This window comes from Tauraco erythrolophus, chromosome 1, assembly GCF_009769465.1.
Source record: "Tauraco erythrolophus isolate bTauEry1 chromosome 1, bTauEry1.pri, whole genome shotgun sequence".
NCBI lineage: Eukaryota > Metazoa > Chordata > Aves > Musophagiformes > Musophagidae > Tauraco > Tauraco erythrolophus.
The window spans coordinates 116,799,957-116,819,283 of NC_141465.1; the positions used below are offsets into that span (position 1 = coordinate 116,799,957).

A 19,327-nucleotide genomic window follows, 5' to 3' on the forward strand; every position below is an offset into this window, starting at 1 on the left:
TTGAACACTTCCAGGGATGGGGCATCCACAACTTCTCTGGGCAACCTGTTCCAGTGCCTCACCACCCTCAATGTAAAAAATGTCTTCCTTATATCTGATCTAAATCTCCCCTCCTTCAGTTTAAATCCATTGCCCCTTGTCCTATCACCATGCAATTGCAATGTTTGATTAGATGCTGTACTCAAATGGTTTTGTGTTAGAAGACCATGGCAGGATCTTGCCCGTCTTCTCCCTTGCACTGTTTCACAGGTTTATCTGTACTCCCTGCCATGGTCCTAAGTACTTTCTCCCACTGTGATTAGGCAGATGCCTCGTTCCACTGCAGTCTGTAGCTGAAAATGCTCCCTCCTGCCTGGCGTGCTTCATCCTGGAGGTCCAGGTCTTCTAAGACTCTAAGCCTGACAGAAAAGAACTACCATGATATCAGGAATACGTCATCTCATGACCAAAGCAGCACTGGAGAACGGGTAAGGGAAAGCTGGGTCTCAAGTGTGACTGTAAGGTTAAGTCATCTGCCTGAGCCCTTCACCAAGTATTGTTCAGCTCAATTGCCTTTCCCTCTCCCCGCCTTTGTCTTTCTGACTGACATTTCATTGAAAATACTAAAAATTTACACTGCTGTACTGGGTGTCAGTGACAAGGTTTTGGCAGCGGTGCGGCTGCAGGCGTAGCCTTGGTGAAGAGAGGTCAGGGCTGCCCAGTGCCAGAGGGAGCAAGTTCCTGCCAGCTCTATGACGGACCCAGAATATACCCAGCTGACAACGGCACACAGACTCTGTGTTCACAGGCGTGCACTGTCTTTGGACTACTGTCAAAGAGTGGAAAAAAGTAAAATGGTAAAGTCTGCTCTGAAACTGGGGTTCACCAGAGACGAAAGAAGCAACACGTTTCTGTATTTCTCATTCTAAAAGACACAGAAGGTCTCCTCAGTGAGTTAACAGTCAAAAGGCAAAGACTGCTGGGGCTTGGTGCATTAGCATTGCAGTGTGGCATCCAAGTTCTTTAGCCACATAAGTCACCCATTCTTCCCCTGTCTGTCCCTACCCGCAGCAGATGAGGAATCTTTTTTTCCTTTCTGTCCTGCTGCTAAGAGAGAACTGCAGCACAGGAGAGACTTGCAGAAATACGACAAGTGGAGTCCACTTCCTTCTCACAGTCTTTCCCTTCCTCTAGAAGGATCAGGCCCCAGAGCTTACTGTGCCTTTTTTCTTTGGTGAGCTCCTCAGGATGTGCCACAGACCATGCTGATACCACCAAGTGGAAGCTGGTGCAGTCCTAGACCAAGCGCTGCACCAGTATCATGGGAAACACATTACACACAAAGCAGTTCATTAACAGTACCATAAAACTCACAAGATCACATTCCTACAACTATGCCATTAAAGAAGTATTTTTGACCACTTGCAGAGACATCTTATGAGACAGGGCAGATGTTTTTAGAAGCTGAAAAGAACATTTCATGAAGATATGAACAGGACTTTCCAATATCACTAGTCAGTGAACAGTCTAAGCACCAACACTGAGAATGAGTGTTGGAAATTTTAGAAGACTGAATCTTGCATTTCAAAGTGTAATAATCAAAGTCTAACTATTAGACCAAACTCACACCAATGTTTTAAAAACAAGTCTCTGCCACCCCAATGCACTAGTTTTGCAAGTATTTATCAGGAAATTCCGAACACCTGACTAATACTTTTATCTCTGAAAAGTGATGCAAATCAGGAACCCCATGTTCCTATTTAACATGTCTCAATGACTTCAGATCAAACTTGTTCGGTTCATAAGCGAAATCTGTAACTAACATCTTTGCACATACTCAACCTAGGCTGCAGAAAGCTACCTCTGTGTAGGCAGTGTCACAATCCCCAACATCAGATTCAAAAGCTGAAATACAATTAGCAATTCTGAACAAACCAGACTGAAATCCTGCCCAACCTGACCATTCAAAATAAATACCCTCTCATCTTTGCAATTGCAGAAATACCTAGGAGATTGTCGAGAGACTGCAAAATGGCCCTAGCTCAGCATAGAATAAATTTAAGATGCTTTCTTCACTATCAGTATTAAGTGCTTTGCTGAATTGGGGCCCTAAAGATGGCCAAGGTCATATCCAACATTTTCAAAAAGTCAATTCACAGACCTTAAGTAAGCTCTGACTTTGAATGAGGGATATGGGACTTTCAACCTAATAACATTGCTTCAAGGTATTTCACACTGGCAGGTGAAATTTTAGACTGCTGTTTCCTGTTATCATCGGACACATCTCTGAAAGCGAAAGCTTTATGCATTTGATGTAGTTTGCAACGAGTTTGAATATCTGTGCTGTTTTTATGCATGAGTAAAATAACCTCAGCATTATTTTTTTAAAAAATCAATTATAAAAGACACTGCAACTTCAAATCCATGTTTTTAATGTAAGATACCATATATCCAAAGTATTTCACCAATATTTTATCAAAATGCACTACAAAATCATCATGGATTAATGTTTTTCTGCTAAACCTTTTAAAGGGAGAAAAAGTTTTGAATGGACCATACGCTATTCTGGAAGCAAATCCTCTCCCAGTTCTTCATCAGCAAAGTCATCTTCCTCAGTTCTTTTTCTTGCTGCAGTTTTTGGTCTTTCTGCTTGTGGGCCAAGTGGATCTATGTAGGAGGCATCTAGGGTTTAAATAAATACAATTGAAACAGTTACCTGCAAGTAATTTTAGCTTTGTTTCAAATGTATACAATCAAACAAAGACTGGGGTTTAGCATGACACATATGTAAGGTGTCTTTGAAACGCAGACCAGAAAGAGCATATGAACACTGAAAAAGAGCAAGATACTGCATTCAGGAAGCAAAGCGTGGCACAAAATCAAAGTACCTGAGTCCTACTGATAGAAGCTTTTTTTTTTCCTCTCCTTTCTTTTTTTTAAATAAATTTCTCTCTATTTTATGACAGTCATTAAGTGAGAAAAAGACTTCGGAAAAGCGCATAGAACAGGAAGACTGATGAGTTGCTTACAGGGAGGGCAATTTAAGAAGTACCACATTCCACATGGATTTGGGATTTTAAACCCCTTGGAAAACACAGTGAAGAACTTATGACTGCACAACCACAAGAACTGACTAAAGGATGCAGCAGATATAAAAAGTAATAAATATTTACATGGGCCATATTTCTTAATATTTACGATTACTTTATAGTGAGCCCTGAACAATGAAGCTAAAGCCATTCTTCACATTTATTTCATGGGGAAAATATCTTCCTAATTGTCTAATTATACATGCTCTTCCAAGAACTTCTTTTTTCAACCTCCCCTCTCTTTGAAGGCCAGGAAAGTAAGAAGGTATAAGATGCCCACTTGCCTATTTCTTTACTGCCACTGCTTTCATAGGGTTCACTTGTTCCAGGCAAAGCTTTTAGTTTGGCACTCAGCCTTTCTCCTTTGGTACCACCACTATCTAGGGGGAAAAAAAAAGTTGAAGACAAACAACATGCTGCTATGCTCTGTGAAATCATGATACAAGAACAGCATAAATTCAGCTACTATCTGTCAAACAAGATTTGTATGAAACCATCTTTTCATGATGGATACAGTACTCATTTGTAACAGTGGTCATTAAAATACAATGGACGCTGTGTCCACACGTATGTGTTTCATTTTTAAAAAATTTTACATATATACAGTCTTATTTACTTTGGAGTAAACACATTAAAATATTTCTGCTTCAAATGCTGACATTTCAGTTGCTTATGAATAACAGTCACATTTGGAGTTAAAATAAGCATGATAAATATAAACACTGTCACAATGTATACAGACATTTCATATGTCTGTGTTTACTAATATATTAGCATGATCCACCTGTTGAATGCTGTCAAAGTTAAATACAACATTAACTTTGCCTTTAGTTAGAAGTGTATATTTGGCGTGTGCTGCCTGCATGGCAGGCAGGCACAGTTCATACATACAAACCATCCTGGCCCTGCATCTTGCCGTAAACACTGTGCTGGCAGCTCAGTTTCCAGCGGGGCCCCAAGGAATGTGCCGGCTCCGAGGGCCGCCTCGTGCCCAGACAACGTCAGATTAACATTCTCTTGCCACAGCAGTATTCCAGACGCTTTAAATATTCTGTTCACCTCTGAATCTCTTTTTCACATTCATGGCAAGCTTTCAATCTCGGCTGCTACAACAAATTTTTATGCATTTTTTTCCCCCTAAGAGAAAACGTTTCATGTTTGGCTTGGTATATTTACAAGGCAGGACATGCCAAGCAGCCAAATACAAACATGCTCATTTGCAACATGAAACAATGCTGTTATTAAAAGTCCTCCATCTGTAAGGAGGAAAAATGGGTTTCATTCAGCAAACATTAAACACAAAGTCTGGACTTGGCGACACACTTCCATTGTCTTATTTACTATAAATGTTCTTTTCATAAATATTGTTACTATTTAAAAAAAGAAAACAACAACCTTCCACAAAGATGACAAACCTTTATTTCTCTATAAACACTACTGCAGGCTTCGGTTTACTCAGCCCTGAATTGGAAGACAACGTGTCTGCTCCAAGAAATATCTAATACACACAGTCACACGTCGAACAGTTAATATGTTTACAAGACACAGATCACTGTTGAAACTTCAAAGCAAGGAAAATCTATTTTAATGTACATCGACCTCCCTTGGATCAATTCTCACTGACAGGTTCCATGGAAGAAGTGAAAGCTTAACGAAGGATTTGAAGAAACTAAAGAAATCACTGGATTTGACTGGGGGGGCTCAACCAAAGGGCTGAGAAATTACAAAAGCCGCACTCCTTGATTTCTGCGGGCTTTGGACAGGCCTGTGCAACAAGGAGGTGAGTGCTGAGCTTCAAAGACGGTGTGAACAAAAACATATTGAGGACAGTTTAGAGGAGAATACAAAATGTTTAACAGGGAGAGAAAGAGTAGGGTAGAAGTAGGCAGAGTATTGTGCAAGGGAAAACAAGTATTTTACAAAATAATAAATAAAGCTAGAAGAAGTGGTAAAGAGATGCAAAGACAGGAATGATACAGCAGAAAGCACAGTAGGAGAAGGCTGAACTGGTCAGAGAAACTCCATAGGTTTAATTGGTTGGTTTCAGAATGGAAGAACTTAGTGTAGTGAAAAGAGGAGGAAGATGGCATATCAAAGGTTTTTAGCTGTGAAGGAGGAAAACACATGGATTTTAGAGATACTACCAGATGAAACTGAAGGATTTGATATTAATTAAAAGAAGAAAAAAAAAATATGGTAGATAACCCAAAATGTCTGAGATAAACATAATACCCCCAAGTTACCTGTACATCTTACTGCTCTAAACCAGTTGAAAATGGAAGCTTTCTTGGACATCCTAGGATCCTTTAAGTTTTATTAGGGCTAAACCCAAAAAGGTAGCAGTAAGTCCTTTGAAGTCAAAATTTTCCCCCTTTTCTCTCTCCCCTCTAGTGGGTGTACAATCCTCAAAGGCTTAAACCTCGCCAACTGCCCCCCACATAGCTTTGAAGTTCCCTTCCCTAAGCACTTACTGGTATGATTGGCTTCCCCAAAATGGCCATCCTGAGCAGCAGGATACCTGCACAATGTTCAATCTTGGTGCCTAAGCCTCCCTGTCAGTTTATGAATCAACAGAGCCAATGGAATTGTGAGTGCTATTAAAGTTTTCAGACAAATGTAGCCTTTTTGGCTTCAGATTTGATTCCGTTGCCCAAACACATTATTTACTGCCAGTTTCATAAACTGAACCAGCTCACCAAAGGGTTAGATTAATGCTAGAAACAGTGCAAGGGAAGCAGCAAGAACATATGACCAGGAATGGGGAAAAAAAGAAGTGCTGAGGCAGGGTGTGGACTGTTCCTTCCAGAAGCAGCAAGTTATTCGATCAGTACAGCCCACCTTGTCCAAACGCCCCCTGGAAAAAAAACTACGAAGATTAAGTGTTTATGGGCACAGCGTCCTCTTAAAACTTAAGCAGTAATAACATACGGATGACCTACTAGATTAAAGCCCTATCTAAACTGGCTTATTGTCCACACAAAAGAACAACAAAATGCAAGATGTTATCTTAACTCAAGTATTTTCCCTGTCTGTTTATAAAAATAAAGGTTTTGAGTTTTTTTGTACACACAACCAATGCAACCACCCGACAATGATTTTTAATTAATGAGGCATCAACAGGCACACAAACCCTAGAAAATATAAGTGATCATGAAGTCCTGGCTGCAGGATAACAGAAGAATCTCTTGCCTCAATCACAGTGAAGATTATTTGGGATGCTTATTGCCCTAATATCTACAGTGTGCTTGCATATTATATGAGGAGATCCCTATGTGCTGGCAAAGAGTGTTTGAATATGGGATGTTTGTTTGGGATGGACAAACTCATTTTTCCATTGACATCACAGGTGAAATGCAAAAGAGAAAAGATACCTAACTTATCCTTGTGCCGTTTCCTTCCCAAATTCATCTGTACAGGCTCAGGTAACAAGGAGAATGCAAAGCCCTCAGCCTTTCAAGTTCTGAATTCAACACTGCTTCTTCGGGCTCCTGTCCCAGACTGCATGGCTCCTCTTATCCAGTACACAACTCCTCATTCAGAGTGCAGAGCAAATGCAGAGACCAAGTAAACACTGCTGTGGTAATGTGTTCCTTAAGGTCATACTTTCCCTATCTATGAAAGGCTTTATGCTATTGAACAGTAAAAATCTCTTAGGGCAGTAAAAACCACAACGTCCTAGCTTCCAAATTTTGAATGTTACTATCACATCTCTGCAAAACACATAAAAGTGAGTATGAAAACAAGAAAAGCTTACTGAAAAGGAAATCTTTGAGAACTCAGATGTACTGTTAGCTCACTTCAGGTTTTTAGGTGATTTTTTTTTTCTTTTTCCTTCTTTTTTTAAATGAAAAAGAATTTTAAAGGATCATACCAATGTCATCTGCTTCCAACATGAATCAAAAAAACTGAAAACCATAATGTGATATTCATGGGGAGAAGAAATTTCACTTATTATAATAAGAGTGAACAAACGTGTTCAATTTTGGGTAGGCATTTTAGATTTAATGCTTATCTTCCTTGAAGACAAGAGCAGACTTTGACACTGATATAAATGTCAGGTTTCTTCGTCTCCCTTTTTCTTCCACTCTGTCTACCATCCAGGTATACGTTAATCATATTCTTCCAATTATGCTTTGGTGCATCTCATGCACCTTTTCTTTTAATTTATATTGGCAAAGTAGTAGGTGTCCTATTAAGCACAAACCCTGCTGACTTAGTTCTCTTTCTTCTTAGCTTCCTCTTTAAAAGCAATTTTACATTAAATTTCCTAAAACAAGGAAGCCTGAATTATTAGTACTCCTAATATAAATAACTATACAGGAACAAAAAAATACTTGGGGCGGGGGGGAATATCTGTTAAAAAATGGCAGCAAGTATGGGGACAGTGAGCTGGTAAGAGGAAAAAAAGAAAACATGCATCATATGTAAAATATCTGGAACACATACATACTTCATTTAGCTAGTAAGTACTTTAATTTAGCTAGTACTAAACTAAGGAGGATTCCATGCTTCACTGGGTTCAGTAATGATGGCAAATCCCTCATACAGTGTAGGAAAATGATCCCTTTTGGTCTTGGCAACACCACTGGAAAAGCATAATCTTAAAATGTATACAAATGTTTCTTTTTTTATTTTATTTTGAACCATTAATTTATCAAAAGTGTACTAAGATTCTGAAACAAAATAACCCATGTTTGTATTTCAGATGAGTCTTCACAGGGGCCATGTACAGAAATTTCTTACACTGCAAACTACAGACTCATAACCCTGGTGAATAATGCCAAACATTGGACAAAATAATGTTTGGGTCTTCAGGTTTCTCTCAGTCATCCTCGGTAAAAGGTAGACAAATGACAACATAGTCCTTAACATCTGTTGCTGTGAGTGTGCAGCTTCTTCACCAATAAGGTTCCTCAGAGTAAACATTACTTAAATGTTAAAAAACGCGTGATAGCTCTGACTCCTCCTAAAAATATATGTAAGTAGCACATCTCACCACAACTTTCAATTAGGAATCCCAGCAAAAAGTTAACTCCAGGCTCAATACAGGATCTTCTTTGTATCTCTGTTTGCTTGCTAAGTCATTTCCAGAAAGGGTGGATCTTTGGCACTGAATCCGTATAACAGACTTCTCAAACATGTTTTTATACAGACTTGATCCCAAACTCTGTTTTTTTCCATTCTTTCATCAATTTTATATAATATCTTGAGCAACAATTCTAACATCTGTTAACATCTTTGTTGGCGACATGGACGGTGGGATCAAGTGCACCCTCAGCAACATGGCTGATGACACCAAGCTGTGTGGTGTGGTGGACACATGGAGGGAAGGGATGCCATCCAGACGGACCTTGACAGGCTGGAGAGGTGGGCCTGTGAGAACATAATGAAGTTCAACAGGGCAAGTGCAAGGTCCTGCACATGGTCCTTCCCCATCCCTGGAAGTGTTCAAGGCCAGGTTGGATGAGGCGTTGGGCAACCTGGTGTAGTGGAGGATTTCCCTGCCCATGGCACGGGGGGTTGGAACTAGATGATCTTTAAGGTCCCTTCCAACCCAAACCATTCTATGATTCTATATTTTTTTTATTCTTTAATATTTTTTTAAAAAAGACAACTTTGCATAGATAGATATTTCTGTCTTTAAAAGAAGTATTGACAAACTGGTATTTCGGGGGATTAATGTTGTCTTAGCATCTTTCCAGAGTGGTCGCTATTTATATCCTGTTTTGCTAAGTTGCTGACTCTCTCCGGATAACATGCCCCTTTTTCACTAATGAGGGTAGGGATAATTACAAAATATAGCTGTAAGGCCATCTGCCTGTACGCCTGATGCAATGTTCTGCACAGCTGTAAATACCCTTGTCTGCTACCAGTGCTGCTCTTCATTACTGTTTATTATAAGCCAAAGTGGATCTCTACTTTATGACAGAAAACAGGTCCTGATGCTGTCTCACGCTGCTGTTTGCTGGCACCACTAGCTGGCTGCCTGATCGTAGGGCTTATGTAACAGAGATGAGTCCAGAAACATTTCCATCCCTCTCTGTTACCAAAATAAGGAATTTCACCCCAAGAATTTGGCCTGAGGCCCAGAACAGGTAAAATTCAATCCTAGGCAAATGGTGTTTTTTCTATGTATCAAGAAATGATTTAAAAGCTTCTCTAGTGAAACTACTGGGCTGAAAAAAGAATGAGATCTCTTTTAAGCATCCAACACTCATTATTAACCCTTAGAGAACCTAGGAGAGCAGCTTTCATAAATGCAACAGCATTCTAAGGTCTTCTTAAGACTACACTGTAATTTCCATAACATTTCATAACCCTATAGAATTGGATAAATGTAGTAAAGCATCTGCTATGTAGGTGAAGAAATAAAATTACCAAATAAGAAAAAAAATCCATAAATCATTTCTCTGTAAAAGGAGGGGAAGAGAGACAAGAATTAATAGGGGATATATTTTTATGAGACCCACTGATATTAAGATAAATCAAAAGCAGAATACGAAGAAACCATTTCCTATTTGGGTTAAAATAGGGATTTTTTCCAGGTGGCTGAAGTAGCTTTAAGTCTGCTAGTTTCCTTAGAGCAGGGAACAGTTTGGTTTAACATTACTAACATTTAATGGATTCAATAATGGGAGGGAAAAATCATTAGCTCTGCACTATGCAGACTACCTCGTGCAGAAAAGACAAAGCAAGCCAGTTTCCAGACTCACATTGCTAGACTTTCACATTTATGGAAGTCAGCATTGTAAATCTATAGGAGCAGGGAGACTTAGTAGTCAGAGAGCAAGCTTTCCTCTATGGAAGACTCTAGTACTTCAACTCTGCTAAAATGGGAAAAGGAGAAGGAGGAGCTTAAATATAGTATGGGCGTCTTCTCCTTATTATGGAGTTGGTTGCACAAAATAGTCTCTTGAACTTGTAATAAACACTTAATGTAATAGACTAGATGGTGGGCACAAAATTCCTTTTCCTCCATGTAAAGTAAAGACACAATGAATTCCTGTTTTCCATGGCTCACACATTCTGTTTTGTTATAATAAATGACTTCTTACAGTAAATAAATATCCAAAGTTAATGCAATCAAAATGTTCAAGTCCACAGTATTGAAAACAAGTAGAAATTTAGCTTTAGGAATACACTGAGATCTGTATATAAAGCACAAACCTTAGACCAAATCCACGCTACCATACCAGTTGAGGTTTCATACAGCAGTGAGATAATGAAAAAGTATGAGACAAAATTTGTGAAGAACCTGTGTATTACTCAATGCATATTTGTGTGCATTTCAGAATGTAAGGAGGTCTTACAAACACTTTAAGAAAAAACATTTTCTTCAGGATCCTGAGAAATCTGATATTTAAGCAGAGGCATTAAGTACTTACCACCACCAGTGTTTCCTTCTCTGCGGCTACGTGCACTGCCATCTCTGCCAGATTTAATGCGCTGGAGAACAGTGAAAAAGGTTTGAAAGGAACAGAACAAAAACCCCATTTAGTAATATACATCAGAGATAATTATTGAAAACTTAACTTAGCTTATTAATAAAACAGCAGAAGAACATTAAACTAGGCTTACTACACTTTAACTAATAAACCTTGTTTTTTCAATGCACAAAATTGTCCTTAAAATCAGTGTTAAATCCAATGTTTACATAAAATGAGGTCTATGAAATTCAAACAGTGTCTCAATAAATTATTTTTCTTCAGATAAAATTTATACAAGGAATGCACATAAAAATAGTTCAGATGTACCTTTGTAAAGTACAGCTGAAAAAACAGGCAACATAGCCCTCCTTGCGCGAGTTCAAAGTAGCCTCTGCCTGTTAACGTCTTGTAAATCCTGCAAGCGTTTTATTATTGTAAAGATCCAAATGGGGGAAGTAGGGAAATCTATAAAAAGAACTATTCACCCCATAGATTTTAAATTTTGAATACTTGGCACAGCACTGTACTCTACTGCAGAATTTAATTTGCTGTTGAGTGTTAAATGCAAGATAAAGGTGAAGGTAAATACTTTAAAAGTCGTGTTTAAAAAGTCAGCTCTCTTGCACTGAAGGTACCATAAACATCTTCCAGCTGTGTTTTTTTTAGTGTTATTTGAAAACTTTCACAGTTTATCAAAGCAATACCTCTTCATCACATGGCAGACTTGGCTTCTCCTGGCAAAACACCAAATTTCTCACGCATATATCTCATCAACTACAAGAGGGTACATCTCAGTAAGGGTCTTTTTGATGGGTAGGTACAGAAACATGGTGTTTAAAGGACTCCATGGTTAATAATGTCTGCATCTTATCTCAAAAATTCAGGATCTGATTAAAACACATGTGCACACTACCAAACCATGTATTCAGGTCAATTACTGTAGCTTCTTCAGTCATTTTTCACCAGAAAAATGCCATGGAGTCTGGCAAAGTTGGAATGACACAGAGTGAAAGAACTTAAGATTCATGCCAACAGAAAAAGGAAGAAGTCTTAAATCAAAACTCACACGAGTCAGACAGGGAAGCAGTGAGCCTAGCGTGAAACCAGGAATGGTCTTGGCGCGATCCAGGCTGGGACCAGAATTTCACATACTTTTTATTTATTTTGGGAAATCTTCAAGTCTAAAATACGTTCTCTGAATTCTGGATTAAATATCCTATTCACAGTCCAGTGAAGCAGCATATATCAGTCCTTTAGGAAGCATGTTCAGACTCTCCAAATGTTGAACGACTGACAAGTCTGCCAGTGGCGGCTCAGCTTCTGTCTGCCAGAGGAAAATGGTCCCTATATGATAGTGCCCTCATGGCATTTACATCCTAGGACTTTCCTCCCAAAATACTACAGAAGTACTACAGCTTAAGCATATGACTAATTCCTGTAAAGTTCCAAGTGAGTAGTTTATAAGTCATCCCATACTAAAAGCGGACATTTAAAACAGGTCCAATGATTTCTACCCTAAAAACGCCTATTTCTCTCCCATGACTGCAAAAGAAATTTAGGATGATTAGTGCAGATGTAGATGCCTGAAGGTAAAGGCAGTAAGTCCCCTCCAGTGTTTGCACCTATCATCACTGCTTCACACCACACCCATTCAGCCCCTCATTTTCAGCCATTAAGCTCACTTAACGGAAATAAATCGTAACGTGCGCATACACTGATGCCAAGAAGGTCGTGTGAACTTTTACACTATTACCTGTCTTTTTTAACCTGAAACATGAAAAAGAAAGGCTAATGCAGTTAAAAAAAACCCAAAAAACACACCCCAAACCTACAACGTATGAAGGTTACAGTAAAAATCCAATGCTGTGAGAGGCAGGAAGAAAAATGTACAGGGAATGAACCCTACAGATGTTCCTAGATTCTTGGCTGGAAGTATTTAACAACTAGTCCATATTTGAAACCAAGTGAAATAAGTACTCCAGAATATTTATTTTAGTATAAACTCCATGTGGATATACTTACTCTGGAAAAACAATGCCAGAGTAGCAAATTTTGATAAATTTCTACAAGAAGACAAAGTATGTGTGCAGATTTTGAAATGTAGGTGTATTACACTAGCATTTATCTATTTTCTGTTTCACAGAATCATAGAATGGCAGAGGCTGGAAGGGACCTCGGAGATCATCCAATCCAACCTCCCTGTCATGGGCAGGGACGCCTCTCAACTAGACCAGGCTACTCAAGGCTCCATCCAACCTGGCCTTGAACACCTCCAGGGAGGGGGCATCCACGACTTCTCTGGGCAATTTATTCCAAAGTCTTACCACCCTCGTACTGTTTACTGCATGCAACCAAGAAATCATGGGTTAGTCTGAACCTGACAGCAGGAATTGAACTATATCTGGTATTGCTAACTGAAACCAGTGTTCCTACTGGAAACTTAGGTGGTGAAGTATTAAAATTGTATAATTTTAGAACTTGAAAGTATAGTTTATGACTATACGCTCTTGGAGGACAGAAAGAATTTCTTAGGACAAAAATACCTAGTAATTTCCAAAGCCAGATGGTAGACATAAGGCTAAAAAACCACACACACACAAACCAACCAAGCAAACAAACAAAAAATAAAACCCCAAACCAGTGATGGGAACCCAGATGTAATACCGTTAGCGAAAATGAACTGCAAGGCCACTGTTTGCAAGACAGCACTGATTCTGTCACAGAAAGATACTCAACTTCTAATACAGGACAGTAGCATACTAAATCACAGCGTGTTCTCTAACATCTTTCCTTTCTTAGAGTCTTTGTTCCTTTACGTCTACAAGGGCGTTGATTTTTAATAAAACAGAGTCAGTGAGTTCCTTGAGAGGCAGAAAAAGTGACACTTAACTTGGGAGATTTCAGAGTGTAGCAGATGAGAGCCAGAAAAGAGGGATGGGAGCATGTCTCCCCATGACAAGGAGCTGCAAGAAGGAATAGAAAGCAATCAATCAGGCTTCAGAGGTTCTGAAGAGAATGTATGAGGAACCAGAGGGGCAAAATTTTGCTGCCATTCAGAAACTCACTGAGCTTACTCAGGCTGGAGCATGGGCTTGCCTGCAGGGATGAAGTTGACAGAGTTGCTAGAAACCTGTTTTATTTCTACTGGTGGTGGTGGTTTTGAGGGGGCAGGGAGGTGAGGTTGTTGTTTTGTTTTGGGTTTGTTTCTTGTTTTTTTAAAATCTAGTTTAAAGTTTTTAAGTTTTCTCTGTTTAAAAGAAAATCAGTTTAGTTGAAATTACAATAGAATCAGGCTTATTTGAACATAAAAGCCTGTTTTCTTTCCTGGGCAACACGCTATATGGAAACATTTAGGCAGATCTACCTTAAAGCTTTGACTAATTAGAAGTGCCATCATAGATACATTATTCTCCCCTCTACTCCGCTCTCATGAGACCCCAACCTGGAGTACTGCATCCAGCTCTGGAATCCTCAGCACAGGAAAGACATGAACCTGTTGGAGAGGGTCCAGAGGAGGGCTATGAAATTGATCCAAGGGCCAGAAAACCTCTCCTATAAAGAAAGGCTGAGAGAGTCAGGGTTGTTCAGCCTGGAGAACAGAAGGCTGTGGGGAGACCTTATTGTGGCCCTTTCAATATATGAAAGAGGCTTATAAGAAAGATGGGGACAGACTTTTTACCAAGGCCTGTAACGACAGAACAAGGGGCCATGGTTTTAAACTGAAAGAGGGTAGACTTAGATGGGACATAAGGAAAAAAAATTTATGATGAGGGTGGTGAGACACTGGAATAAGTTGACTAGTCAAGTTGTGGATGCCCCATCCCTGGAAGTGTTCAAGGCCAGGTTGGATGGGGCTTTGAGCAACCTCATCTAGTGAAAGACGTTCCTACCCATGGAAGTGAGGTGGACTAGATGATCTTTAAAGGTCTCTTCCAACCCAAACCATTCTCTGATTGTGCTTTGCATGGTTAGTTTACTGACAGGATAGAGTCACTAGACTCTTAAACAGGAATATTTAAACGTAATACAGAGAGTGAGTCTTCCATGTCAGGCCTGAATTATGAGCACTATTAAAGTCTGAACAGTCTAAACCAACTATGCAATGCCTTGTGCTACCACGCATCTGAACTGGATTCCATTGATATGTTTGTCATTCAGGCATTACTTGATGAAGACCCTTAACACAATGTAGTCAGAATGAAAGAAAAACGTAATTTACACATAATTTCTCTGGTAAATAACAGATGATTTAATCTTTTAAATATTTTACTGGTAGCTTTTTCCCCACCAGAAAGTACAGAAACGTGTTTGTGAAAGCTCAGGCTTCCAACATGAAATAAACATGAAAAGATGTGACAATATTTTTTTGTTGGTTTGGTTGTTTGTTGTTGGTTTGTGGTTTTTTTACATATTCAAACATTAACTTTCTTAAAGGCAAAAAGTGTTTTTCTTAGAATCCTCTACATTTGCAGACCTATGGTACACAGTTAACACCTTTAGTGTAAAAAAAATGCTGAAATTATATGCAGGGAAATAGATAACGTCTCCATCTCCAGGGGCCCCTCTCTCTCTTACCAACTATAAAATAATCCATTTTTAACTGGTTTAACCACTGAGCTTTCCCAAGTAAAGCACTGTGGTATTGGAAGTTACTGCAAAGAATTACTGATATCACTGACATCGAACTGATATTCCCTAGAAACTAAGCAAAGTCTGTTTAACACACTTCAGAGAGATGTCTTCATTATGAGTTTTGCAGAATAAGAACATTATATATTGTCATCTGTTTTGCCTACTGATATTATTACGGGGGAGACATGGAGGAATATTAGCCCCACTCATTTGTGGACTGCTTTCTTTTGTCCAGTTTTCCAAGTGCTTTAAATTTTACATTTACTGCAAATCCAAACCAATATAGTTCAATAGCCCCCAAAGTAAGCTTGCAGCATAAATTTGGAATCCTTTGATCAGTGTTTCCCTCTGTGAGTTTCATTTTTAAAATGTCTCAGTGCACATGCGGATATTTAGACTCTCTGGAATTGAAGTAAAAGTGAAGCAACTAAAGACGCATTTACACATTATCTGACATCAAAAGGGAGACAGTGTGTTACTAGGAGCAGAATAAATTAGGTAAGACTTACCGCGTCTAATACAACTACATAGCTTTGAGGCAATTCACTGGATAGGAAAAGCAAGCTTGAATACTCTGCAGCTCAATAGCACAGACAATGGTTTCCAAACGAGAAGCTGATTTTAATTTTAAACTCTTGCTTTATCACAGGAATAGCAAGAAAACGATGCATGTGTGTGCACACACACACACACGCTCTCACTCCCCTGAATAGAACACAAGTTGTGATCTCATACATTTCACAGCCTATCGCTTTTCCATGGAAATTTCTCTTTTCAATTTAAAAATTGGCACTAACATGAATTATTTACTTCTACCTATGTAATCTGTCAATATTGCAGCTTTGTATATAGCAAAAAGGAGTTCTACTACATGGACAAATTCTTAGATTCCTCTGCTCTCCCTATAGCTGCATTATTACTTGGCTTATGAATACCCTTTGTACAGTCTGGCAAATAAGTAGGAAAGACGACATTCCAGAGACGCTGAATTACGCGGTGGCTCCAGCATTCCCGTCACATCCACATAACTCATCTTTCACTAGTATTTAAAATCACAGAAAATCCGTTGCTCAAAAACCTTTCAGACAGATATAAGGCTGATCACTGATTTAAAACTAAAAGCTCAAAACCGCAAAACACACGCGTCTCTAAACCAGGACGTTAATACACGTACCTATGCACGTGGTGATACTGTATAATCACAGAAAGAAACAAGCTTACCTGCTCTCTTATTTCTTTTAATTTTTCCACTTTCTTGAGCTTGGTCATGTATTCCTGGACTTCTTTCAGCCCCATATCTGTGCAGAGACGAACTAAAAATCGGAGGCCTAATTGAAAAGCAAAGCCTTGTTAAAAAAAGGCTTACAAGCAGGTCAAACTACATGTGCACCCTAACAGAACTGGACACATGGAATGGTAAACAGTGCAAATAACTGCGAATGTGAGGTGACTCTAGTCCAGTATCACTATGCAAGTTGTGCTATTTTGCAAATAATTTCACGTTTTCTGTGATGCAGTGTCTATATCCACAAACAGTACAAATACCAATTATTGTAGAAGGCACAAGACATACTGAGTCATCTGGCTCCAAAATCTTGACACTTGCAAAATATTTTGGAAACTGGAAAGCATAATAATGATGCTAAGTTATTACCGAGGAGTCACTATCAATAGCATTTTGTTGAAAACAATTTTACAAATGCCAAGTGAATCAGAATGTTGGTTTTTTTTTCTGTTGCTGTCATTGATTTTTTTTAGAGATTAGTATTTATAGAATTAAAAAACCACAAAAACCGGACATGAAGATCCACTCTAACTGTATGATGGAACCAAAAGAACCCCAAAAACAATCTCCTGAGACACTGTATCAAACACTGAAAACATTGTTGCTACTCCTATGTGTTTGTCAACATCCCTTTGAAAGAACTGCCTCTGAAGTAGAAATAGGCATGACTTGATCCATTACTCTCCTGACCGCTTTCACAAAGATGTTATTTTCTTTTTGTGCTCAGTTAGTTTTCTGCTGGTTTAGGGAGCTGAACTTCTTCACTAAGGAATCAGATAAGCATCCGAATGAGCATAAAGGAAGACGGTTGGGGGCACAAGGCCAGTGAGGGATGAGTGAAAAAAACATTGTTTCAGCAGCAAAAAAACTTCTAAATCAGTTAAATTGTCTGTCTAATTCCTGCCTCTGTTTTGCAATTTGTAGAAACTACACTCAGAAAATTATTAGCATTCTAAAAGGTTTACTAAATACTCTACCTCTCTGAAATATATGTGACCAATACAACCATTACATTTTGCTTTTAACTTTGAGGAACCATAGTACTGAATTTCTCTTGTACAACGGAGCTGTATGATTCCTCTTTAAAAAGCAGTACATTTGTTAAAGCAAACAATACAATTTTATTTTAAAATACAGTGAATGATCTTCCCACATAGCATTTAAAAGCATAGGCTTGTTGGCAACAATCTCTTATTTTAGAGTTAGTGAGGCACAGTGTGGGATGTAAGAGGATGTTTTCACAACGAGCGACAATCCCTATTTTTTACAGGGCTTTTTTGTGTAGACTACAGGTGTGACTGATTCTGCCAAACTTACTCAAAATTAAGTTTCCTGTAGTTTAGTTTGCAATTCTCTATGGATTTTCTACAGACTGGTTGACCAGCTATACTTAAAAACCCAACAACAAGATCTCACCCTCTACATTCTTTTGGAAGGCCTGGCTTTGGTAAAACTTAACAAGATTTTCTTATATCTAGAAACTTAACAGTAAAAGTTTCAACTAGCAGGGACTAGAAGTAAAAATACATATATTTTATCATAAGAAAAATTAAATAATATAATTATAAAATTTAGAAAGTATGTATGAGAAAACTCAACCAATCTGCTACAGTTAAAGTTTATTTTCATCTGTCTTCTTCAGCATTGCTCTAGTATTTAAGTCATGGTTTAGTGTTGCCACAGAAAACATGCACCATTAGCACAAATAAAAATGTTAGTTCCTGAAAATGTTTTCATATGAAAAATACTTACATCATACGATTAATAACACATACTCAATGTAACAAAGTTTCCTTTGATAGTTATACTACTCAATGAAACAACTTACATTCCACGTTCTCTGGGAATTTTCTGTGAATGACTTTGTATTTCTCTAGAGCTTTCTGGTAGTTACCTGCAAACAGAACAAACATCTCCTATCCACATATCCAAACATAAAAAAGAATATCTGATGAGAAATGGATAGTTTAACATCACTTCATCTTTTCAATTTGAGTACATGACTTAATAAGACCAAATTTGACAAAACCAGACTTTAATTACTGATAGTAAAAATTAAAAGCATCTGAAAACAGTTCAAATTACTCTGTAAATTACAGAACTAATGAAGAGGAGTTTCTTGATTTATGCCCTTTTTTGGCCTGCCTCTAGGACCCCATTTTTCTACAACACATCTACTCGACAAGCTGTATCAAGCATACTGGGACTTATCTGAGGCCAAAAATGTATGGACTAGTCAAACAGAAATGTGTAACAACTTAACTCTGCCTGCCCTACCTTCCATCAGAATATATCTGACAAAACATGTTTGTTGAGATATCACTGTTTCTATTTTCCTAGTACAAGGCAGAGATCAAACTGACCTGCTATGCAGGAGTGCTGGTGGATGAGAAGCTCAACATGAGCCAGCAATGTGCACTGGAAGCCCAGAAAGCCAACCGTATCCTGGGCTGCATCCAAACAAGTGTGGCCAGCAGGTCAAGGGAGGTGATTCTGCCCCTCTACTCTGCTCTCGTGAGACCCCACCTGGAATACTGTGTTCAGCTCTGGAGTCCCCAGCACAAGAAGGACATGGAGCTGCTGGAGCAAGTCCAGAGGAGGGCCACGAAGATGATCCGAGGGCTGGAGCACCTCTGCTATGAAGACAGGCTGAGAGAGCTGGGGCTGTTCAGTCTGGAGAAGAGAAGGCTCCGGGGTGATCTTCTAGCAGCTTTTCAGTACTTAAAGGGGGCCTACAGGAAAGCTGGAGAGGGACTTTTTACAAGGGCGTGTAGTGATAGGACAAGGGGCAATGGATTCAAACTGAAAGAGGGCAGATTTAGATCAGATCTAAGGAAGAAATATTTCACTCAGAGGGTGGTGAGGCAGTGGAACAGGTTGCCCAGAGAAGTTGTGGATGCCCCATTCCTGGAGGT

At 38.9% G+C, this 19,327-nt stretch overlaps 1 protein-coding gene across 2 annotated transcripts in view; it reads right to left on the reverse strand.

The window, feature by feature from the left end:
- Positions 1 to 2,539: 2,539 nt before the first annotated feature.
- Positions 2,540 to 19,327, reverse strand: part of IFT88 (intraflagellar transport 88) — a 50,546-nt gene continuing 33,758 nt past the window's right edge. The window contains exons 22-26 of one of the 2 annotated variants that reach the window (XM_086613420.1): positions 18,241 to 18,306; positions 16,349 to 16,455; positions 10,454 to 10,514; positions 3,353 to 3,448; positions 2,540 to 2,661 (exon numbers count right to left, since the gene is read on the reverse strand). In XM_086613420.1, coding sequence (XP_086469546.1) covers positions 2,540 to 2,661; positions 3,353 to 3,448; positions 10,454 to 10,514; positions 16,349 to 16,455; positions 18,241 to 18,306 — 452 coding nt within the window. The remainder of the gene's footprint in view (positions 2,662 to 3,352; positions 3,449 to 10,453; positions 10,515 to 16,348; positions 16,456 to 18,240; positions 18,307 to 19,327) is intronic. The other variant, XM_086613428.1, reaches the window with a different exon arrangement.